The sequence below is a fragment of the Panthera tigris genome, chromosome A1 (genome assembly GCF_018350195.1).
Source record: "Panthera tigris isolate Pti1 chromosome A1, P.tigris_Pti1_mat1.1, whole genome shotgun sequence".
Classification (NCBI taxonomy): Eukaryota; Metazoa; Chordata; class Mammalia; order Carnivora; family Felidae; genus Panthera; species Panthera tigris.
In genome coordinates, this window is record NC_056660.1 from 128,638,756 (window position 1) to 128,664,108 (window position 25,353).

The 25,353-nt window shown below is 38.3% G+C and overlaps 1 protein-coding gene across 19 annotated transcripts in view; it reads left to right on the forward strand.

Moving 5' to 3' along the window:
* Window positions 1-24,641, forward strand: part of ZSWIM6 (zinc finger SWIM-type containing 6) — a 196,421-nt gene extending 171,780 nt beyond the window's left edge. For all 19 annotated transcript variants that reach the window (XM_042987450.1, XM_042987556.1, XM_042987468.1 and 16 more), the window contains 9 exons: window positions 2,597-2,773; window positions 3,049-3,195; window positions 7,535-7,681; window positions 9,470-9,730; window positions 13,536-13,671; window positions 16,798-16,955; window positions 17,599-17,762; window positions 19,487-19,568; window positions 21,376-24,641. In XM_042987450.1, the coding sequence (XP_042843384.1) occupies window positions 2,597-2,773; window positions 3,049-3,195; window positions 7,535-7,681; window positions 9,470-9,730; window positions 13,536-13,671; window positions 16,798-16,955; window positions 17,599-17,762; window positions 19,487-19,568; window positions 21,376-22,238 (2,135 nt within the window). In that variant the 3' untranslated portion in view covers window positions 22,239-24,641. The remainder of the gene's footprint in view (window positions 1-2,596; window positions 2,774-3,048; window positions 3,196-7,534; window positions 7,682-9,469; window positions 9,731-13,535; window positions 13,672-16,797; window positions 16,956-17,598; window positions 17,763-19,486; window positions 19,569-21,375) is intronic.
* Window positions 24,642-25,353: the final 712 nt, after the last annotated feature.

A 25,353-nucleotide genomic window follows, 5' to 3' on the forward strand; every position in this document is an offset into this window, starting at 1 on the left:
TTTTCCATCTTGTTGCAAAAATAAAAAAAAAAAACTACATGGGGCACCTGGGTGGCTTAGTCAGTTGGGCGCCCGACTTCGGCTCAGGTCATGATCTCACAGTTGGTGGGTTCAAGCCCCACGTCGGGCTCTGTGCTGACAGCTCAGAGCCTGGAGCCTGCTTCAGATTCCATGTCTCCTGGTCTCTCTGCCCCTCCCATGCTCATGCTCTGTCTTGCTCTGTCTCTCAATAATAAATAACGTTAAAAAAATTTTTTTTAATAAAAACAGAACTACAGATATTATGATAAAAATTGACCATAATTTTGATATTAATGAAACTAACTTTTTATCTTTGTAGCCATTGTCTTTGTACATAATCTTTATTTTATTTCCCAGGTTGTTACAGACAATGTTATATCTTACATTTTCATTTAGTTATTATTTCATTAGTATTTAGCCTTTTTTGTTAGAATTGGTTTTATTAGTCTTTTATAGCTAACCACCGTTGGAAGTGTGGTGCATTCCTATACCTTTCGCTTTGCTCATAGGATCACAAACATGTGAAAAGTTAAGATTTTTGCTTTATTTATTTTTTATATTATTTATTGTAAATGTTCCTCTTTGAGAGAGTGAGTGGGGGAGGGTCAAAGAGATGGGGGGAACAGAGGATCCTCCAAAGCAGGCTCTGCACTAACAGTTTGATGCGGGGCTCAAACTCACGAATTGTGAGGCCATGACCTGAGCCGAAGTCTGATGCTTAAGTGACTGAGCCACCCAAACCCCCTGAGATTTCTGCTTTTTTTAAAAAATGGAATCATACTCTAAAACTTACTTTTCTTGAGTGATACCACAGTGAGCCAAATTGACAAGTAGAACTCTTAATTCTTTTAATATATGCATTATACTAAATTGCTTTTTTAAAGGCTTGATTTAGTTTTCAATTCTCTTTCTGTGATTTGAGCTAAATAAGTGTAATGACAGAGCCACTTAAAATGTGTAAAATTTGGACTTTGGAATATTTACCCAGTTGACACTGGGTGAGAGGTCACGGAACCAGTTTTTTGTTGGGTAGGGATATCTTTACTCTGCTCAACACAAGGCCCCAGTAGGTTCAAAGGGCCTTAAATGTAGGGCCCACTCTTCCTCTTTGCAAGGTGTTCATCTGCCCACTGGGCAGGGCCGTGACGGATACGTCACTATTTATGCCTCGCGTATTCAGTCATCATACATTTTGATATGTCTCCCATTTAAATACAGATATCTAAGTTGACCTGAAACCAAGCTGAAGGTTTGATAAAACTGAAGGTCTCTCTTGTGAAGACCTCGCTGAAGCCTGTCACAACAGCTGAAATAGCTGAGTTTGGAGTGTGGATATTTATGTTTTGATCTTGATGGCCATTGCCTGGCTGTGTGACCTTGGCAAGTCACTTTAATCTCTCAGTTTTCAGTTCCATCAGCAGAATAGGGGAGTTGCACCAGATGAGTTTTCAGAGTGCTTCTCAATTCGGTTGTGTTTTGGTTTTTATGATTCCCTTTACATCTTTGCGGAGCCAAAGCTCCAGTTTGCTTCTCATTTAGTTAAGCTTCAGTACAGTGAGGGGTGATACTTGAGCTAAGTAAAATCTATATAGGAATAGTTTGTTTTCCTGATTATCACTTGAGGCTTGCTAAGGTTTGTGCCACAGTTGAAGGTAAGTCTGGAGTGGGGACCCGAGGTGTGGGATTGCAGTTGCAGAATTGGAACCATGTCATCCAGAGGGACTGAATAATCCCAGGATTTAGGATGAGAATATTCTTTATTCCCCAAACATTTCTTTTCTCCGTCAGGTCCTGAAACTTGAACCCTCTTCGGAGTGTATACTTCTGCTCTTTTGTGATGCCCCGGCATACACTATGCTGGGGACATCACACCAGTCATGGAACCTGCACAGGAGTCAGGAGGCAGCCTGTAGGGGCAAGGTAAGTGCGCTGGTTTGTTTTGTAGCTATGTTGTGTGGCTTTGTGAAATGTTAACTATATGCATTTATGCCCTTTGGGATATAAAGTGGCATTTAAGCATTATATCCCAAGAAGCATAATAGTTTTAATTGTGCAAAACCGCACAATATAGTTAAAAAATACAACCAAAAGCACAACCCTTATGCATATCTTTTAAAGGCTGATTGCATCTTCCTGAAAGGTTCCATGGCTGGTGTCGCATCTCTTGCATAGTGTTTGTGAGAGCTGTTGATCCCATCAGGGCAGCCCACCACAGCACCTCAGAAGTGGGGAGCAGTGAGTTTTCATGTGACTTTTGTGCCGAGTGCCTCCTTTGAGTGTATTTGGCATGGAAACTAGACTTGACCCTTCTTTTTGCAGGATGCCTTTAACCTTAGCTTTGATGGCTGCAGAGTGTTTGTGTTTGATAAAACAAGTGAGTGGATGGTGGCTCTTTGGGCTGACTTGCCTCCTAGTACTTAGGACACGAGAGTATTCACCCTTCATCTTTCTGCTTAGGGGGTGCAGGACAGTGTGTGTGGGTGTGTTCATGAACATCTGGCCACAGAATGGTATGACTGATTTATTCACATGTGAATAATAGCTGACACGGCTTTCTGAATTGTGGAAAAAACAGATTCATCGAACAGGCCACATCGGACAGTGTTCACCCGAGCCATCGAGGCATGCGATCTCCACTGGCAGGATAGCCACTTGCAGCACATTATCAGCAGTGACCTATACACCAACTACTGTTACCATGACGACACTGAAAACTCCCTCTTTGACTCCCGAGGGTGGCCCCTCTGGCATGGTAAGTGGCCAAACCGGAAAGACATTTCCATGACTTACTTCTTTGTTTCGTTTCTATAGCATTATTGGAGTGGGAGGTGGAGAGTTGAGGGATTCAATGGGAGACGGATGAATGCTTGGCAGGAGGAGCTGAGTTTTGCATTCAAATCCAAGTTCAGAAATGGCTTCTTACGTCTTTTTAATAGTATTTTGGGGAAAAACATCATACTATTTACATGCTATTTTTGTACATATATCTGACGATGACAACTTTGTCCCCTTAACTTTCTGTTTTAGAACATGTTCCTACAGCTTGTGCAAGAGTGGACGCATTACGTTCTCATGGGTACCCCAGAGAAGCCCTGAGACTAGCAATAGCTATTGTTAACACGTTAAGAAGACAGCAACAGAAACAGTTGGAAATGTTCCGGACTCAGAAAAAAGGTGAATGTGAAGGAGTTTGTTTCCAATGGAATGGGATTCTTGGTGATGACATCACTGGATTTTGTCGTCTTTTGGGGAGAGATGGCTTTTGAAATTAGGAGATGGCTTTACTCACCACTCATTTGGAATATGTAATAGCTGATCTGTGAGAAATTTGAGGCATGTTTTGTCTTGGTTAAATGTTGTAAGAAATAGGATTTTTAAAAACATTTCTTAGGTTAGTTAATTTTTTTAAGGGGATAATTTTGTTGTTGTTCAAGTAGTTATTTAGTGTGTCTGAATTATCAAAAATGCCAGTGAGCCAATAGCTTATTTTGTGAAAGTGCATTCTAATTCTAACAGTAAGGGGTCTGGGGGCACACTGTCCATGTTTGAATCCTAGCATTGGGTCCCAGCTAGGAGACCTTAGGCAGTAGATTCCTCATCTGTGGATGGAGCTCAGTAGAGGATCTATTTATTAGAGTTGTTGAGAAAATTAAATAAGTTAATTGCTACAAAGCTCTTAAAACAGAACCTGGCATAATATGTAAGTACTTTAAAACTTCTTAGCTGTAACAGTTTTTGTGTCGGGACATGGTATTTGTTTAAAGTGATCAGATTTGATTTTTCAAATTCTGTAAATAACATCTGATGAGCTGCCAACTGACAGGACACATTTAACTTCTCTTTATCTTAATTTACTATTAATCTTTTAAGTAAGTACTGCTGAGTAACAGTAATTTCAGAGAGTTATACTCAGAAGGCCCTGATCAGAAAAAGAAATACATATGCTTTTTCTGATTAATTAATGCACTTCTTGTTCCTTCCATAGGTTATAAATTTTTTTATGTTGCTTTGATTAGGTTTGTTTTTTCACTGTGGAGTTTTATTTCTTATTCAGACATACTTTTAGTTGCTAGGGGTTTTTTTTGAGTTATGTTTTTGTTTTTAATCCTTCTATGATTATACACACACCAAGGATACAGCTAAAATTTATCACAAGTTGTTGTAATAGGCTGAAAGTTAGAAAGAGTATTTGTTGTAACTTTTAATACCCTCTATATCAGAATTATTATAGATATTAATTAACATTATTATTTATATGATGAAAGAAAATTTCAGAGTTAAAATTGTAACCAAAGAAAGGGGAGCTCAAATGAAATTGGAAGGTAATATCCCTGGCTATCATTATTTTGTTCATTTCTTCATGTTCTTCATAACATAACTGGTTACCAGATGTGTTTACAAAACATACTATTTAGATTTTTTAAAAATTTTTCTGAAATCCCTCTTCCCCTAAACACAATCTATAGCCAAAAGTAGCCACAATCTATAGCTACTTCTGAAAAGTATAAAGGATAATAATATTCAAGCTAAGAGAAGTGAGGCACTTTTTGTACTGCAGAAATAAAGCTAGGTCATGATGATTATCAGATTAAAAAAATCATAAACTTTTCTTAGAAATGTTGTTTTTAGGGCCACATGGATGGCTCAGTTGGTTAAGCGTTCAACTCTTGATTTTATTTTAGGTCATGATCTGTTCAGTTCAGGTCATGATCTCCACATCGGGTTCTGTGCTGACAGCATGGAGCCTGCCTAGGAATCAATCTCTCTCTCTCTCTCTCTCTCTCTCTCTCTCTCTCTCTCTCTCTTTCTCAATAAACCATCTTAAAAAAATGTTTTAAACACTCATTTAATAAGAGTGTTGCAATATCTGGGGCATCTTGATGGCTTAGTCGGTTGAGCGTCCATCTCTTGATTTTGGCTCAGGACATGATCCCAGGTCGTTGTGGGATCCAGCCCTGCACCGGACTCCATGCTGAGCATGGAGCCTGCTTAGGATTCTCTCTCTTTCTCTCTCTGCTCCTCTCCCCCACTCATATACTCTCTTTCTCTCTAAAAATAAAAAATAAAGATTTTTAAAATGTTGCATTATCTAAGAAACGGAAAGTGTAAAAAATGTTAGTTTGTATAGGTAAATTAGAATATATGTTAAGTTAGACTCCTTTAATTTGTCTTTGAGACTATTCTTAGACCCATTTCTCTTTTATCTTGTGAGCAATGATAACTTATTTCAGACTATTCTTAATTATTACTGTGATTGCATTTCTATACCTATATCTTTTCTACTTTTTTATTGGTTCATATTAAAAGAATAGGTTTTCCACAGCTGTTACAATTCCAAACTGCCATGACAGCTATTTGTTATGTGATCAAGATTAGTATATATATATACACCTTGTACATTTTCAATACCGTTTGGCATAATATGTCAGCTTTTTGTTGTTAATTGAGGTATAATTCACATAGAACAAATTAGTTCAGGTGGACAACATAATGATTCGATATTTATGTATTTTGAAATGATCACATTTCATTTCATTTATATTTATTTTTGAAGGAGAGAAATATAGTGTGAGTGGGTAAGGGGCAGAGAGAGAGGGAGACACAGAATCCAAAGCAGGCTCCAGGCTCTGAGCTATTAGCACAGAGCCTGACTTAGGGCTCGAACTAACGAGCCATGAGATCATGACCTGAGCTGAAGTTGGATGCTTAACCAACTGAGCCACCCACGCACCCTGACAAAATTTTTTTATGATGAGAACTTTTAAGAATTACTTTCAAATATGCAGTACAGTATTATTAATACATTTTAAAATGTTTATTTATTTATTTTTGAGAGAAAATGAGCAGGGGAAGGGCAGAGAGAGATGGAGATAGAGGTTCCCAAGCAGGCTCAGCACTGTCAGCGCAGAGCCTCACTCAGGGCTAGAACTCAGGAACCCTGAAATCAAGAGTCGGAGGCTTAACTGACTGAGCCACCCAGGTGCCCCTGCAGTACAGTATTATTAACTGTAGTTGTCCTGCTGCACATTATATCACTATGACTTGTTCATTTTATAAACGGAAATTTGCACCTTTTGGCCCCATTCACCCATTTCACCCACACCCACCCCTGCCTCTAGCAACTAACAGTCTTTTCTCTGTATCTAGAAGCTTGGGGGTTTTTTTTAGATTCCACTTATAAGTGAGATCATACAGTATTTGTCTTTCTCTGTCTGACTTATTTCACTTTGCTTCTTGATTTTGAAAAAAAAAATGACACTCCTTTTTTTGTTTATTTCTCTCTTTTCTCTTTTTTCACTAATGTTTGTGTGGAAAGAAATAAGAGGAAATACTTTATAAAATTTTATGTCGTTTCCATCACTTGATAATAGATTTATTTGTGTGTAAGTACCACACCTCCTTTCACCATATATCACCCCCCCATAAAACATATATATTTTGTTGTTCCAAGAGTAAACTCCTCTTTCTTTTTTCATACTGATTATGTATATGAAAGACAGTGACAGAAACTAAAGGGAAAGACCCCTCCAAGGAATATAAGACTCAACTTCTATAAATTTTCATATATTGTGCCAAGCCATGGTTTATTTTTTATGTACTGATAGTTGATGGTCTAAAACCAGAAGACTTCTAAAGGACTGTTGGATCCATGAAATGGTTCTTCAGTTATTTACAAAAAGTCAGCTTTTTTCTTGGATATTTTATCTTGTATATAGATTTCATTATATTTTCCTTTAAGAAGGAGCTACTCTTATTTATTACTTTAGTAAACACTTGGATGTAAAATATTGCATATTTTACAACAAAGAACATATCTTAGAATATTCACAGCTTTTTTCTCAGGACTGTAATTTAACATAACTTGAAAGTGCTACCATTCTGTTGAAAAAATGCAAAGGATATGTTTCATCTAAATTATGTTATCTTCTGCTGTAGTTCCCCTTTGTGGCAAAGATCTTCTCTTTAATGGCTTACAGATCCATGATAATGAGGACTTTCATAGGTGCTAGGGTAGTAATTAAATGATACCCATAGAGAAGTCCCAAGTCGGACCCAGGTTACCACTGCCATCTAGTCTCCCGTGTAGGTGACCCAGTGAACATTGACTTTGATGTATCTTCTTAATATAGTTATCCAGTATAATTCCAGGGAGACTTCTTAGTCTTCTCTAATGCCACTCTTGGGGAAGTAAGGGGAATTGTTCCTCACTTCTCGGTAAAAATTTGCAACTCATTTTTCCTCATATAACATAATTTAATAGTATAAGTGGGAATGTTAACCCAGTACCTTGGGCACACAGGCCTGTCCTCGAAAGTTGGCACCATTTATATGGATTTACAGATAAACTTTGAGAACACCAAATTGTTCACATGTTGGGGATTATGTGTACGATCGTTTTTTTAATTAAAGAAGAATTGCCAGTGGAATTCAGGACTAATTTGTTAGGATGCCACTATTAAAAGCATCTCTTCCTTTACTTGTCTCCATCCCTCAATTTTCTTTTCTTATACAGAGCTACCCCATAAAAGCCTCACCTTGATAACCAATCTGGAGGGCTGGGTTGGACACCCCCTGGACCCTGTGGGCACTCTTTTTAGCAGCCTTATGGAAGCTTGCCGAATTGATGATGAAAGCTTCTCTGGGTTCTCTGATTTTACAGGTAACACTGTTGGCATTGTCTCCTGTGCTTTTTTTCCCCTAAACCTTGAGTGGCATTGGTCAGTGTTTCTTGTCACAGTTGGTTTTGTGAATCTGTACAGTTAGTAGTACTTTCGGTTAACAAGGGAGCAAGGAAATGGGCATTCCCATGGTTTTATGGAAAACTTAACACGCTGAGAAAAATCTTCGAATCCACAGTTGGGCGCATGTGTTAAAGAACCTTAGAAATACTTATTTTCTTCTGGCTAGTGATTCTGCATCTAAGAATTTATCTGCATTTATGACTATTTTCCAGCATTAAGATTTAAGATAAAGATGTATATCCTAGCATTGGGAACTAGAAATTTGGTTACTTTTTAAATTTGTTTTTGCCTTAGAAGTTACTTGTGACTTAAATGGGTTGTAGTCTACTTTAAGAGGATTATCTAATGTCACTAAAAGTGTTTTACATCACACATTATTTTATTTTATTAAGTTCATTTATTTATTTTGAGACAGAGGGCAAGTGGGGGAGGGGTGCAGAGAGAGAGAGAGAGGGAGACAGACAGACAGAGGATCCCAAGTGGGCTCTGTGCTGACAGCAAGAGAGCCCACGCGGGGCTTGAACTCTCAGACCATAAGATCATGACATGAGCCGAAGTCAGACACTTACCCAACTGAGCCACCCAGGCTCCCCTACATCACACATTCCTTTAAAGCATGTTTTGAGATTTCTCTCTGGCCTCTTGAAACTTAAGAATCAGCGTTAAAATAACTGCCTGTGGGCTGTGGACAGAGGTGTGGCAGGGAGGGAGTACTGTCCCTTTTCTGCTCTCATGAATGGGTGAACACAGAGGATTAATAATGTTGTCCCTCCACAATTTCCCCTGTGGTGTTTGCCTTCATGGATTATGGGTGCCCCAGACTCTGTCAGGACGGTGAAAGCTATGACTCTGAATTCATTTTCCTTGGGGGTCTGATGGTTGAAGCTGGTTAAAATTTCTCATAGAAGTGCTTCAGCAGAGATAAGAGAATGCTCAAAGAATCGTTCCTCTTGATAACTGATGACTCTTTGATAGCAGAAAGGACCTTGAAATTGGTTAGTATGTTGTGTTCTCTAATTTCTTCATTAAATTCCAATATTGTGATAACACTTTGGAAACAACTTCTTTTTTAATGCCGGGCTTTAAAGAGTTGGTAACTATGGCAGTCATATAAGTTTACTCTTGTTTAAGTAAAGTTTTTTTTTGTTTTTTTGTTTTTGTTTTTTTTGGGTTTTTTTTACACTTTAGTATTCTTAAGATCTCTTCTTAGATTTGTAGGGTTTTTTGGTGATTCATTTTCAGTGGAAGGAAAATATTTGTAATATTCTGTCCCTTAAAACATACATATCTAGTCATTCATGGTCATTTTTTAAAAGATCTAGGGGCGCCTGGGTGGCTCAGTTGGTTGAGCGTCCGACTTCGGCTCAGGTCACGATCTCGCAGTATGTGAGTTCGAGCCCCGCATCGGGCTCTGTGCTGACTGCTCAGAGCCTGGAGCCCGTTTCAGATTCTGTGTCTCCCTCTCTCTCTGACCCTCCCCCGTTCATGCTCTGTCTCTCTCTGTCTCAAAAATAAATAAATGTTAAAAAAAAAAAAAAAAAAAGATCTAGAAAACTACGCACTTTAACGTAAGAAACGTATTTTCTATTTTTCTTGGAATAAAGTCAACGATTCATTTAATGGTCCTGGGTAAAATAAATATTTATACCTATTGGTACCTGCAAAAGTAGTATCTGAACTCTGCTTTCTTTTGTGACATTTTACAGAGAATACGGGACAGTGCAAGTCTCTGGAATACCAGCATCTCCCTGCACACAAATTCTTAGAAGAGGGGGAATCCTATTTAACACTAGCTGTGGAAGTCGCCTTGATAGGGCTGGGACAGCAGCGTATCATGCCTGATGGGCTGTACACACAAGAGAAGGTTTGCCGGAATGAGGAGCAGCTCATTTCCAAGCTTCAGGAAATTGAATTGGATGACACACTGGTGAAAATTTTTCGCAAGCAAGCAGTCTTCCTATTAGAAGGTAGTGTGATAAAGAAGTTTTCCGCTTATTCTGCCAATTTTATTGAGGCACTAAGCTTTCTTATGTTGGGAATACTGTTTTTATGCATTCAGTATGGTAGTTATTCTGATTGGTATGGCCACTGAATGTCACAGGAATGTTTACTATCCAAAAAATAATATCACTTAATCAAAAAGTACTGATGTTCACTTGTGTGTCATTTGATATAAGTGGTGATGTGAGATAGCCTGTTAGAAATGAGCCCCTTTTAATGCCACAAACCTTGAAAAGGACTGTCACTATTTAGTCTATGTTGTTACTGAGATAAATGTTAAGTTTGATATTTTGCGAGTTCTTGCTGGTAGCCATGTACCTATTTACTTGATCACTTAAATAATGAAATGGAAATTCATCGGCATTCCTCTGAATTATTATTTTGGCTTTTACATGACATCTGGGTTTTGAGTATGTCGTTTTGCATGTGTTAGCAAAGGACTTGGAGGCTCCAGGAATGAATTACCACTCGCTAATTCTTTCAGAGAATTCATTAAGCATAGATTCACCAAGTTCAAAGTTTCATGGACTCTCTAAGGCAAAGTCTTAATTCTCTTCTTTTTATAAGGTCAAGAGTCGAATGGCTTAAGAAATTTTGGCTGGCATTTTTAAAAAGTTTTTTTTGTTTGTTTTGTTTTTTTTCTGGAAAAGAGTAAGTGTAATTTGTATACTAGCCTAATCTTTTATGCAAATTTCTGTGATGCCTACTGGGTAAAGTTGCTTCTATATCTTAAGTACATGGGTATTATTATTGTGGGGTTGTCTGTGATTGATAGATGAGTAAAGTGTGGTGTTCATCATATATTTAGAACTGTTGCATACAGGGAAAGGGTTTAGAGAAAATAACATTTCACTGCCTTTTATTTGTCCAAAGCTAAAGATCTCTTTGAAAGAAAAACCTTTATTAAATATATTACAGTATCATACATTTGTGTGTTTTATGAGTGTATTTTAAAGGGAAAATGTTCTTAATAACAAGAGTAATTTTGGTAAAATTCTTGATAGTAATTTTTTGAAGCACTCTCCTTAACATTTTTTTTCTTCTAAAGATTAAAAAAAGCCGATCTTGGCAAATTTCAGGTGATCTTCATTCTTTGATTACTGTTTTGTTTTAGTTCCCTCCTGTTTAATTCCTTTTGATACAAGCAGTACCATTAGCCACAAACTTTTATGTTGTTATTGGCTCTTAGTAACTGAGTTTTGATTTCCATTATACTGAAGGACAGGAAGAGAATGTGTGCTTTTTATAGAGTTGATAGTGTCTTATACCTGTTTATCATTTGCCTTTTTAAATGTCTCCATGTTCATTACTCATGAATATTTTAAAATTTTTTCTTAGCTTTTGATTAGTGCATCCCTCCCTGTTTAAACATTTTTTTTTTTTTAAGAACTGTGCCTGATAAGGAATGCTGTTGATTCATCACAGCTTCCTTTACTTTCCTGATCCTGCTAGGACTGTAAAGAATGGGTAGTGCAGGACGGGAAGCAGTCTAAGGGGAAGCCAAGGAACCATTTCTGTAAACTCCTGAAAATAAGCACTCCATGACTGAGTTGACTGCACTGGGGCATCAGTTCTTCTTACAGTTACTTTGTAAATTTCAGGAGCATAGTAGTTAGCAGACACTAACTATTCTGAAATAAAAGATGCTAACTTTTTCTGAAAAAGAAACAGTAGTAACCCTGTATTGGTGCTGCGTGTTAATCGCTTTTGACCACAATGCAATATTGGCACATTGGACCAATTGACGTAATGGTAAAGCACTTCTGGGAGTTCAGGGATTACACTGATTATTCATCTACAAATAATTCTGAATAATCGGCTGAATGTTTTTCTTGTTTGGAGGTATCATAACAAGAAGTGTTGATTATGCATCCTGGCCTGTTTTGCATAGCACAAAAAGGTAACTTGATGATTTAAGGGAAACATTGAAAGGAAATGGAGGAGAAATGAAGAAAATAGATAGTCTACAAGTTTGCTATAACTAGGCCTTAAGTAGAGTTAGTGTCTCAGTCTTCCCAGGCTGCCATAGCAAAATACTGCAGAGTGGGTGGCTTAAGCAATAGAAATTTCACACAATTCTGGAGGCTGGGAAGTCCAGGGCCAAAGTGCTCGATAATTAAATTTCTGGTGAGCCCTCTCTTCCTGTCTTGTATATGTCTGTCTTCTTGTGCTCTCACAAGCAGAAGGGTAGAAAGAGAAAGAGAACTCTTTGATATCTGTTCTTATAAGGACACTAATCCTATTGGATCAGGGCCATACCCTGTGAACCCATTTAACCTTCATTACCTCTGTAAAGGCCTTCTGTCCAAGTATAGTCACCTTGGGAGTTGGGGCTTCTGCATATGAATTGGGGTGGGGAATATAAACTTTCAGTCCATAATAATAATTTAAATAGTTTGGCCTCATTATTTAAACTAAAGGCAGAACTGTAATGCTATATCAACTTTTGCAGAATATTTTTAAATGTCTTAAACGTAAAAGAAAGGTCATGGATTTGGTAAAATTAGAACTCTAGGGTGGATTTTAGTTTGCCTAGGTAAAAAAACAAATTTTTATGAGAATACGATTTTCAAAGTCCTTAAATAATGAACAGTTCAAAAATACTAACCAAAAAATACAGAAATGTTAAAATAATCTCTATTAAAATTATCTGTAATGTATCATGCTCCTACTCAGTGCCCAATTCCAACTCTTCACACCATTTCTTCTGAACTGACATTTCTTGCATTCTAAACTCTTCGCCAGACTGATTTTTCTCATGGAAAACAAATGTATTATGTCCTTTGAGCAGTAGTGTCATGGTTCATAATTCTAGAAATCATTAAACAAATGTTACCCAAAGGTGACATGAAAACTAATTTATTAAACACTTTACAGTAACTAAACCTCAAAGTACCTAAGTGGAAAGTAGTTGAACTAACCACTGTGGTTTCCTTTCAAAATTTATTTTAAAATTTGGTATTGCCTTTCTTAGGGCAGCGTTCAGAGAGCTCACAAGGGAAGTTAGTTCTGTCACCATGCCTGTCATAACCTACTAAGAAATGAGTTTTGACAGCTTAAATGTAATTTTACTTTTGAAATTGGTCTTTTGGAGCCCTCAAAGTAGTAGATTTCCAGTTACTTTAATTTTTTTTTTTCTTTTGCCTGTGGTGAGTATCAAACGGGTTACTAACTATTCTTTTATTATTAATCACTTTCCGAGAATTAATACCTATTTCTGCTTATTAGAAGCAACTGTGTTTAAAGTCTTTGCATTGGGATTTGTGGTTTAAGAGTCCTCCCTTGAGGCGAAGCACTCTTTTCTGGAAACCTGACTTGTCCGTGCCCACAAGACTGATGGGGGCCAGGGGCAGGTTCCACAGTTAAGCTGCACAGTCGTCTGTGCGTTTGCAAATCTGGATGCTCAGATCTCACACAGTGAGAAAGGATGTCTCTTGAATTCAGTGAGATTTTATGCTTCAGAGGGTTTCTTTCTCTGAAGCAGTTATAATATGAAAAAGCTCTGCCCCTTAGTTCTGTGATTCTCATTTTCGCTATGGTACAGTTAGTTGGGGACTGTTCCTGAAGTGATTGGATACTGGATACTACACCCTGTGGAATCATTTTTGACTAAGAATTGTATTTCTTTCTACTATGTCACTTTGGTTACATTCTTAACTAGAATAGCTTGTATATGTCATAACGTTACATAAAAATTTTTAAAAATATACTTTACAAGAAGTCTTAGTTCCTTTTTTAGGAATGTAAAATGTGTATGCTCTCTTCCCACAGCCGGACCATATAGTGGTTTAGGCGAAATAATCCATCGGGAGAGCGTTCCAATGCACACATTTGCCAAGTATCTCTTCACCTCTCTCCTACCTCATGATGCTGAATTGGCATACAAAATTGCACTGAGAGCAATGCGGTACGTATTCACAGCCCAGTCGGGCAGAGGCAATCCAAATTCCCCACTGGGAAAAAAATGGCTGTTAACTGACTTCTCATTCATTCATATCTCTTGTAGGCAACAGAAAAGCTAAAGAAAGTATTTATGCTTCTTGGATTGTAGTGGTGGTTTGTTTGTTGGTTTGTTTGGCTTTTTATTTTACAGTAAAGGAAGAATTGTCTCCTAGACTGCTATCATACTTGTGCTCATGGTGGCTTTTTCTTACTTATCTTGAAGCTAGAATTTGGGAATTAAAGAACAATTTTAGGCCAAGTTTAATCACAAGGGAGCAACAGTTGAAACCTTCCTAATTAGTTAATTGTTTTGAAAATATTAGATTTTGAAACAGTGGTAAATAATAAGTATACTAGACTGAATATAATAACTGAGGGAGCCCTTCACACCTGCTGCATCAATAGCACAGGAAGGCCGTAGTATCGCTGAAACCCCTTTGTTAAGAGCTTAAGGGAGGATGAGGCCTGGTGGCTAGGGTTGAAGGCAGCACTATTAGGCATTTTCCAGGACCTGCTCTCCTCAGTCTGACTACTTCCGTCTCCTCCCCAGCCCTCCCTTTCATGAATGATAATTAGATTATGTTGTTCTCTGCCACTGACCTTCCTATTTTCACTTTCCTTTTTATTTATTTTTAAAAATTTTTTTAGAGAGAGTGCACAAGAGGGGTAACGGGGGTGGAGGGGCAAAGGGAGAGAGAGAGAATCCCAAGCAGACTCCACACTCAGCACGGAGCCCAGCACAGGGCTGGATTCCACGACCCTGGAATCATGAACCAAGCCAAAATCAAGAGTCGGATGCTCGACTGGCTGAGTCGCTCAGGTGCCCCTTCACTTTACTTTTTAAAGGCTGTTCATCAAATATTTTTTACCATGAATTTGTCTAGGTGAATATTTTTTAATGAATTCAAGATTATATTTTTTAATCTTAACTGTTGCCTATTAAACGTTAAGGACCTGAAAGGCATATCTCCTTTTCTTAAAATATGAGATTTTTCCTTTTTTAAATAATTAAAACATTCCTGTCTTCAAGTGCAGATTAGACTTAGTTATAGTCACCAAAGAAAGACAGACCATGTACACACACGCCTAAGAGTTTGAGGTGCTGGGGAGTAGTTTGGTCCCATAGAATCTTTTCATCAAAGTTTCCGTGTCCGCAAACATTGTAGTGGATTCGAAAGAAATTCTTGCCTGTGTGAGGGCAGCTTACATCTTTCAAGAGGCCTCTTTTTTTATGCAGTGAGTGTGCGTGTGTGTGTGTGTGCGTGTACCTACCTGTGTGCCCATGTGTATTGAGTCTGACGTCTTTTAACTTGGTATTCTTTCCTTGGCGCCATGAAATCTGTTTAACCTGTCAGAGAAACCTTGTTGAGTTCTCTCTTATCTAATTTTTAAAATGTCCCCAGATCAATTAATAACTAACATAAGCAGAAATCCCCCCACCAAATTACTTTATACCCCTTGGTCTATTTTAGGGCACAGTTTTGTAAGTTTTTATTCCCATTTTTGGAAGCTGAAATAGAAGTTGTCAGACGAAGACAGATGCTTAGCTCTATGCTCCCATAAATCTTAAGAATTTTGCTCCTGTTTGAAAGGGAAGAATGCTAATGTTATATGATTGCTAGGACCACTGTAAAGTTGAGGGGTAAAATAAAAGGTTTCTCTGTGATTCTAGCTTATGGGGAGGTATCTGTCAGGTAGAAAGGCTTGCTTTGTAACACTCAGAAACTCACTGATGTTTGTCCTTGGTTGCTGCCAAGGCAGTTTGTTTATGGGGGGTATTAGTAGGACCCTGGGGGATTGTTTTCCAACGTTTTCTTCTACTTGCCACTAGTCCTGCTAAAAGACTGCTGTGGAAGGGAGGTAGTGTGACCTACTAGAGCCTCTCAAGGCAGCCAGGGCAACAGGAAAGAAAAGAGACCTGTAGCTTACTTGCTTCTTCATCCTTGTGGAAGTGAGAGAAGGGTAGGAGAGCGGGAAAAGGGTGTTTTTAGCACTCATTTTCTCATCCTTTTAACATATTGACCAGTTTCCTCTACAGCAACTCTGGAAAGATCTGCCTGTGAACACAGGGGCATTCTAGGTTTTTTGAAAAGTTAAATAGGAACTCCACCAAAATTCTTCTTACTTAATAGCTTACCTTGCCACTCTTTAATGCTCACATCTCTTTGTCCCTAGATAAAAGGAAATGAAAGTGAGGCATTTGGCTTAGCAGAGCAGTGACTGCTCTTGGGTGAGGCCCCAAGGCCAGCCTCACACCCTTTGGTCTTCAGCTCTTATTCCACCCATAGTTCCTAACACTGGTATACCTGAATTAAGGTCAGCGTTTTGATGATTGTAAAGGAGTAGCTACTCTGCTTATCTCTTTGGTACTTCTATCTGGAAGAGATTGCTAAGCACGTTCTTTGTTTTCCAATAATTGTTCTTTATTTGTCAACATATCCTCAGTCAAACATAGATTGATTGAAATTAGAGATCTCACTGAATTTATGCAAGACTGTCAAAGGACAAATACTTGGATCATTTGCATTCATCATCTCTGATAGGATTGATAGAACATATTCTAACTACAAATTCCTGAAGTAATAAGGAACTAATTCTGCAGGAAGCATGAGTTTATTTTTTGTCTAACTTCCCCTCTTATGTTGTGTTTTAATGAGTTAACTTATCCATTTCAGCTATCCACTGATCCCTGACCGTTGCAAGCTCAGTCTTAAACGTTCACCTGACTATCAGTTTCTGTTGATTTTTATTTTTTTAATGAGTGATAAGATTCAAAAATTTTAAAGTAGGTAAACATCGAGCCTTGTGTTTCAGATCTCTTCGTTGCTATATATCTTAATTTCCTTGAATAATTGCAATTTTTTGAATGATGCTAAGGAAAAGAAATCTCTTAAGTTTGGGTCATGAGCAATTAACAAGGTGACTTTGGCATCCAGATAGCAAAGTGTAGCTGTACCAGCTCTTCTTGCACCAAGGACCTGAGCAGTTTCTCCCAGCATCTACCCATTCATCTGCTTTCTGACCAGACCCTGTGGCCAAGGTGATGGACCAGGAATAACTGGGAGCCAACTGCCTTGTCTTCTCATTACAGGTTACTAGTATTGGAATCTACTGCTCCAACTGGAGACCTCACCCGCCCACACCATATTGCGTCAGTTGTTCCCAACCGATATCCTCGTTGGTTCACTCTAAGCCACATAGAATCCCAGCAGTGTGAGCTGGCATCCACCATGCTAACTGCAGCCAAAGGTATTGGATTGTCCTGAGACTTCATGATTAAATAGTTTGCCTTTTTTATTTAAAGGGTCATGTTTTCCATCCAGTTCTCAGTAGTGGTGCTAATGTCTGGTTGTAAGGACATTAGCTTATAAGGTAAAACAAGTGCTACTCACTTGAACCTGACGTTTTCCTCTTTTAATTGCATCATTAAACTCGGTGCTGACAGAGTTTAGGTTTAGTGTCATGCCATGTAAATGTAGGTTTAGTGTCATGCCATGTAAATGTGGTTCAGGTTCAGAAGCAGATTAAAATGTTAGGTGACATATTTTTTTTTCTCCCTGAAATATTCACCAAAAATATGTAAGTAGGAACTAAGGAGGGTTTTTTACTATCTCATGTTCATTCTGGTTAATATGTGCCTTTGTTACCGAGGATGTGTCTCCGTGTATCTTTGTGAAGCGGAGATTCATAGGCATGTAACTCTGGAACACTTAGTTGTAGTGACATCTGTGCCATATGTGAACATTTCAGGTAAATTAACTTGTGCTTTATGTTTTGTTTTGTTTCCTTTTTTCCCTCCCTCTTGTGTGTGTGTGTGTATATGTATGTGGTTGTATGATTTGTTTTGTTTGTTTTGTTTTGCTTTGGTTTGGTTTTCCCATGTTCGTTGCAGGCGACGTTCGGAGGCTGGAAACAGTATTAGAATCCATCCAGAAAAACATTCACTCCTCATCCCACATCTTCAAGCTTGCCCAAGATGCATTTAAAATAGCAACTCTCATGGACAGTTTGCCAGACATCACTCTTTTGAAAGTGTCTCTGGAGCTGGGCCTGCAGGTACATGACTGGTGGTCTTTCCTGGGGCACCACGAACTGCTAAATAAAGGCATCATCTTAGGGTTGTTTCTGTTTGGATATTTTAGTGCAGGCAAATGACTCTTCAATGCACAAAATGGTTAGACTTTAGAAGAGCACTGTATTTCAGAGCTATGCTCATTGCCAGCTGAACCAGACTGCTGCCTGAGGTGCAGGGACTGTACTTTTAGAAACCCTGTATGTGTCCTTCAGTAACAAAGGTCATTTTCTGAATTATGGCCTTAACACCGCTGTTTGTCCTTTAATGAATAGAGGAGATTGTTGCTAGTAAGAGACTTAAATAGAACTATCGTGTATAATAAAGAATCAGTTGTGGGGTTAAATTTTTAGAGGAAGTATGAATTTTTATTGATGTTTGCATTTTCATTATAGATGGGCAGTTCTAGCTCCTTTTTATAACCTTGAGAAAATTAGGTAAAGGAGGAATGATTGGGCCAGGGTCCAGTTCCAGTATTCCAGCAGGCTTTCTTAGTCATACAATTGGATGTTTGCTTCCTTATAGTTTCTAAAAAAAATTCCTATATAAACCAGGAACTGAAAAGTTTAAACTTTGATCTGTCTCAGGAAATCTCTCCATTAAAATATATACCATACATACCATTAAAAGCATTGAAAGAAATTATTACATAATTACCTTAAGTATGGGGAATAGAATGTCCTGATCAGATGATTAATGTAGATTTTTAGTTACGGAGTCTCCTCATGATAGTTAATAAAGTTTAAAGACTTAGATTACAGGAAAATGTACTCACCCTATATAGTAGTGTCCAAGTAGAGGGTAGAGAGGATTGCTGCTATACAATCACATTTTAGAAGTTTCTTTTTAAAAATAAATTTGTGCTCTGTGGCTTATTTTTGTTATCATTTGCCTCTTTACGGAATGATGCAGAAAGTACCATTAACACAAGCTTTCTGGTTATTTGGAATTCTGGCAGGTTTTTTTGGATAAATCTGGCAGATCACTTAGAACTTAACCCCTGCCTTGTTCTTTCTAGGACCCAAGAAGAAATCCCACAATGCCTTTCTAAGGCTTTAGGCATGTCATTCCCCAGATGTTCTAAATCTTAAAGGGTGGGGGAAGTAGGAAGTGGTGGATCAACTTATTTTAGGATCTTATTAGAAAGTAAAAAACAAAATCAGATGACTAATGATGCCAAAAAATGATTTCTTTCCATAGACCTAGGCATATCTTCTTGATCACCAGAAAAAAGAACAACCAGATTTTGAAGGAGTAACTAAAATGATTATTTTAAAATACCTGTTTGTCCACTGAGAGGTCCTAGTCAGAATTAGTTCATGAAGAGCCTCAGAAATCTAGAATCAGAGAATATGTTAAAGCTGTGGAGGAGGTGAGGGCATGGACTGTGCTTAATCCTGCAGTCCAGCGCTCTGGTTTTGCAGATGAGAAAAGTGATAATTGAGCAACTGGCCCAGGATGCCGCATCTGGTCAGTTGGCCGATTTGGTGTAGAATGTGGGCCCCCTGCTTCCTAGGCAAGGTCAAGGCCAGCTAGGGAAGCCATGGTTGAATCTAAATTGATGTGCAGAACTTTGCTCTAAATACGGCTCTCCATCCTCCTGGTCATAGGGAATACTCCTAGTAGTTTATACCTTGGGATGAATTATTTCCTTTTTCCATTGACTTAGGGTAATCTTCTGAAATATTTTGTTATCCTGTGTTTATAGGTTATGCGAATGACACTGTCCACCTTAAATTGGCGACGGCGGGAGATGGTGAGGTGGCTGGTGACGTGTGCTACTGAAGTGGGTAGGTAAACTCTGGAGAAGGAGAAACTTTCCCCAGTGCCTCCTGTTGGATTTAACTCATCATTTATAAATACAAGAATGTTTTCCCTCTTTTACCTGGATTTCTCGAAGGCTCCTTGTTCCTTCTAGCAACCCACAGGGTCTTCCTTTCCTCCAACCCCTGCCTTCAGCCTTTAGTTGTACTGTTCCTCTTCTCAACTATCACATTTGTGAGGCTTCACACTCCTGTTTAAAATTGAATAAGTCACTGAGTAAATACTTTTTGTTCATTTCTGTTGTTCTTAAGGTGCTTTTAGTAACTTTTTGTGATAATCAGGCCTATGGTTGTTTCTTTAAGTTTTAATTTGTATTTATTTTGAGCGAGCTAAAGAGTGAGCAGGGGAAGGGCAGAGAGAGAGAGAGAGAGAGAGAGAGAGAGAGAGAGAGAGAATCCCAAGCAGGTTCCATGCTGCCAGCAAGCCCGATGTGGGGCTGGAATTCATGAACTGTGAGATCATTATCAGGTTTATAGTTTTATATTAAAGAGTTGCAGAGTGAATCCTTGGTAGGTTGGAAACCACATTTGAAACTAACTTGAGACTGTGGGTTAGTGGTTAGATCCATTTTAATTAAAATAATATAAAGTTATCTAGGTGTGCTGAGATTTTTCTTTATCATCTGAAGGCATATGTCATCATATCCAACAGATAAATGACAGTGTGGGTTAGGTGAGCTTTCGGGTATGTGAAACCTATAAGAAGATCCTCCTGGTTGCCCATAATCTGCAATTTGTGAGACCATCAACCAACTGTTTCTCCTCTGTTGCGGTAAATCAGTACTAAAGAAAATTAGATTTCCAGTAGGAATGTCAACAAACAAAATGGTGGCTGCTTTAAATGAGTGTTGGTTAAATTGTTTTCCTGTATGCATCAGAAAAGGGTATATACCCCTCTTGCTGAGAGGACACTGCCACCTGAGTTTTTAGATACTGTAAAATCATTCTTCTTGGTTTTTTTCTTTTATTAATCTTAATGGTTTGTTACTTTGGAAAAAAGGAAATTGGTCTCAGTATAAAAATTGTATCATTAGATTGTTGAGGTGATGCTTTAGTGCAGCATTACAAAAGTAATACTGGTTGGAGAACTGCTAATACAACTTCCGTACCCCTGCACCAAGGCATATACCTAATTCTCTTTTGAGTTTTAGTACCTTGTCTTCAGATCACTCGCAGTTAAGATTTTCTTATGGCTCAGCCACATTGGGTCTCTGCCCTTAAAATGGTTGTTATAAAGATCTTGTCAGACATTCCAACATCTGAGTCACCTGTAGGTCTGCTTCTGTTGACTTTTTTCTCTTGATGACGGATCATATTTTTCTGCTTCTTTGTGTGTCTTAATCATTTTGTATTGTGTGTACTTTAAACTATATACAAACGCACATCCTCCATAAAAACTTTCTCTTTTGGTGAGAGTGGTCATTTTTTTCTGACTCAGATTCTGTGGTGGATAACTGACAGGAGGCCCCAGTGAACTAGAACTCATTAGCAATAAGCCATTTTCTGAAATGGCAAGCAGTGCAGTGCACATACCAGCTACCGAGGAAGTTTATTATGGGAAATTCATGTTTCTTTTAGGTATTTCACTGAATAATAATCTGTCATAACCTTATTCTAAAAGGTTGCACCCGGGCATGTTACCTTCCAGGATTTCGTGGCCTAGCTCACATCCTGTGATGGTTAACCATGTAAACGTTGATTGTTAGGTGGAAATAAGGCAAGACCTCTGTGCAGCCTCCTCGTCAGTAATAGGGCTTCTCTGTGTTCCTTGAAGGTGTCTATGCCCTGGACAGCATCATGCAGAGCTGGTTTACGCTCTTTACTCCCACTGAGGCCACAAGTATAGTTGCAACCACCGTGATGTCCAACAGCACCATCGTTCGCCTCCATCTGGACTGCCACCAGCAGGAAAAGCTGGCCAGCAGTGCCCGGACACTTGCATTGCAGTGTGCCATGAAGGACCCTCAGAACTGTGCCCTCTCCGCGCTGACCCTGTGCGAAAAGGATCACATAGCTTTTGAGACGGCGTACCAAATTGTTCTAGACGCTGCTACGACCGGCATGAGCTACACCCAGCTCTTTACGATAGCACGGTACATGGAGCACCGCGGGTACCCCATGAGGGCCTACAAGCTGGCCACCCTGGCCATGACCCATCTCAACCTGAGCTACAATCAGGATACACACCCTGCCATTAATGACGTTTTGTGGGCCTGTGCGCTCAGCCACTCCCTTGGTAAAAATGAGCTTGCAGCTATAATACCTCTGGTGGTCAAGAGTGTCAAGTGTGCAACGGTACTGTCAGACATTTTGCGCAGATGCACTCTGACCACTCCTGGCATGGTGGGACTTCACGGAAGGAGGAACTCTGGTAAGCTCATGTCACTGGACAAAGCCCCCTTGAGGCAGCTCTTGGATGCCACAATTGGGGCCTACATCAACACGACGCACTCAAGACTCACGCACATCAGTCCTCGGCACTATAGTGAGTTTATAGAGTTCCTCAGCAAGGCCCGAGAGACCTTCTTAATGGCGCACGATGGACACATTCAGTTTACACAGTTTATCGACAACCTGAAACAAATCTACAAAGGCAAAAAGAAACTGATGATGTTGGTTCGGGAGAGGTTTGGTTGATAGAACTTGTATGAATGGGGGTGGGGGGTGGGAAGGGAGGGATGGTTTGTTTTTACTTGAGCCTGCCTTTGTACCCTTTTTAACTTAAAGAACAGAGCCACACCGGTATTATATGTGTATAGTTATATTGCGTTTGCAGACTAAATCGTCATGTTGTGAAAGTTTGTGTGTTTTTTAATTTTTTTCCCTTTTTCTTACTTTTTTTTCCTTTCCTTTTATTTTATTATAATTTTTAATTTTTTTCTTTTGGTTTTGTATGAGAGAGAGGTTAAAAAGGTTTGGTTTACACTGAGTATATGTTGTCAAGTGGCGAAAGTCCACATAGCTCTCCTGTTTTCTGTATACGTTCACAGCCTCAAAAAAAAAAAAAAATAATTGAAATGGCTTTAAAAACCAAACAGAACACCTCCATCCTGTGATAAGTACCTCGAATGGATTCAGCTTTACTCCTTTGTAACTCATCTTTACATTTTCAGCATATTTAAACAAACCAACAAAATGAAATACTAATAGTTAAAAGGCTGACCCACGTGGCTTTGCAGTGCTGTTCGTCCGGAAGCATGGCACACGATGCTTGTGCATGTGGAAACTTAGCGACTGTCAACATACATTCTCAGGGATTTATCAAAAAAAAAAATTAAAAAAAGAATGAGAGCATTTATTGTACTGTATATATATTATAGTATATGTCTGAATATTGAAAATATAACATGAACTAATTTATAAAAAATATTCTATGTAATGCAAAATACTTGAAGCTGCAGTAGCTTGGTTTTAAACAAAAACAAAAAAACTGAGAGAAAACCTATCAGAAGGACTAAAAGAGTGCGCCTTGCTTCAGGGTTGGCTCAGGCGGTGAACTTCATGCTGGGCATCTATGCAGAGCCACCTTTTGGATTGCATGGTTGGACTGCGATCTATTGGGAGAAATGATATATGTATATATATTTATACAGTTTATGTATACATATATATATGTATACACACAGACACCAGACACAAACACACCACCACCAACAACCACTACACCACACATGCTTGTAACAGGCACTAGAATAAAGAGGGACAACAAAATACACAGCCAGAGCAGCAAGCCTTAGCATTAAGAATATACAGTATGCCGGAACTGGGGTTCGTGCCTCCTAGCCTAGGAAACTTAAAAGAAATATCCTTTTGACACGAAACGCAAAATGTTTTCCAAAACAATTGACATATGATACAACGCCTTTGCAGTGAGCTAATAATAAGCTAACCTTTGTGCACAAATAACATTATATATATTATATATCTATTCTGCATAGGTATTTTGACTTTGTGCAGGACAGAAAGTTGTGTAGGTATGACTGTTCTACTTTTCAGTTTTCTTTCTTTTTTTTTTTTTAAATATATTTTATTTTCTCTAGAATTACTCAAAACAAAAGCAGCCTTCTATCTTGCCTTGTCTTAATGCTTTAAAATAACCAAACTGGAGATCTAACTACCAAACTGTTCATTATATTATTAAATACCAACTTTGGTTACAGTATAGTGTCTTTACTTTAGCTGATGGTTCTGTAACCTTGTGCTTTTTAAAGCAATTTTTATGTTTTGGTGCAAAAGTTGTCCAGTGTCTCCTGTTCCCTTCATTAGAGAACATGCTAGAGGTATGTTTGTAGGTATTTTTGTTTAGAAGAACTATTTCATGCGCTCCATTTTATTTATTATAATAGGTAAAAAGAAAAAAAAAAGGTTGTACTTCATCACCCATGTAAACATGCTCATGAAGTTGAAAGTAATTAAGATTTGATACACTGATATCAATTTATTTATGTAACTAAATCACTGTTTTATAAACTTGTTAATGATCAACAATTTTTGTTTTGATTAAAATTAGTTTTTTGAAAGTTGATTCTGCCTCCTTTATGGTATATCTCGTATTACGCTTGAATTTGGTGATTATAGACCTGGATATTACCACATCTCCAAGTGTTTAATACTATGTTCATTCATCCAGTAAATATTTCTGTACTATTTTCTGGGCCCTGGAGATACGGTGGTGAACAAAATTGCACACTGGAGCTTACTGTCTACTTAGTGGAGAAGACTGACATGAATCATATAATTACAAAGATAAAATATGAGACAGAATAGCTGATTTTTCCTCAGTCTGTACGTTTGGTCATTCTCCCTAATTAATAAACTATAATATGTTCAGGACTTGCTATATTTAATAAATGCTGAGTTTGTGAGAGGTTTTCTGTGTGTGTGGTTTAAAAGGAAATCGCATTATAGGGAGTGAATGCTGCATATGCAACATAAACATTCGTCCCACCTCATCTCCCTCAGAGATTATAGCAAAATGGTGCAGTTGGATTGTATGTGTGTGTGTGTGTGTGTGTGTGTGTGTGTGTGTGTGTGTGTGTGTCTGTGGTAAAACCACATCACAAATATACCATGTTAATCATTTTTTTTAAAGTGTACATTTTGGTAGTGTTAGTCTATTGACGTTGTTGTGCATTATCTCTAGACCTTCCTCATCTTACAGACTAAATTTTATACCCATTAAACAATTTTGTATCCATTAAACAACAGCAGCCCTTTTTCTCCCTTCCCCCAGACCCTGTATAACCACCATTCTACTTTCTGTGAACTTGATTACTTTAGAAACTTCATGTAAGTGCAATTATACAGTATTTGTTCTTTGTGTTTTGCTTATTTCACTTATTTCTGTAGTATAGCATACTCCAGATCCATCCATGTGGTAACATGTGATGGGATTTTCTTCCTTTTTAAAAACTATTTATTATTGAATTATAGTTGGCATATAATGTTATATTAGTTTCAGGTGTACAACATAGCATTTCAACAATTCTATACATACTCAATGATAAATGTAGTTATCATCTGTCATCACACAATTTTGTTATAACATTAGTGACTCTATTCCCTGTGTTGTACTTTTATCTCTGTGACTTATTTTATAACTGGAAGTTTGTAGCTCTTAATCCCCTTCACCTATTTTGCCCCCACCCCCACTGTTTGTTCTCTGTATTTATGAGTTTGTTTGATTTTAAATTCCACATATAAGTGGGGTGCCTGAATGGTTCAGTCAGTTGAGCGTCTGACTCCATTTCAG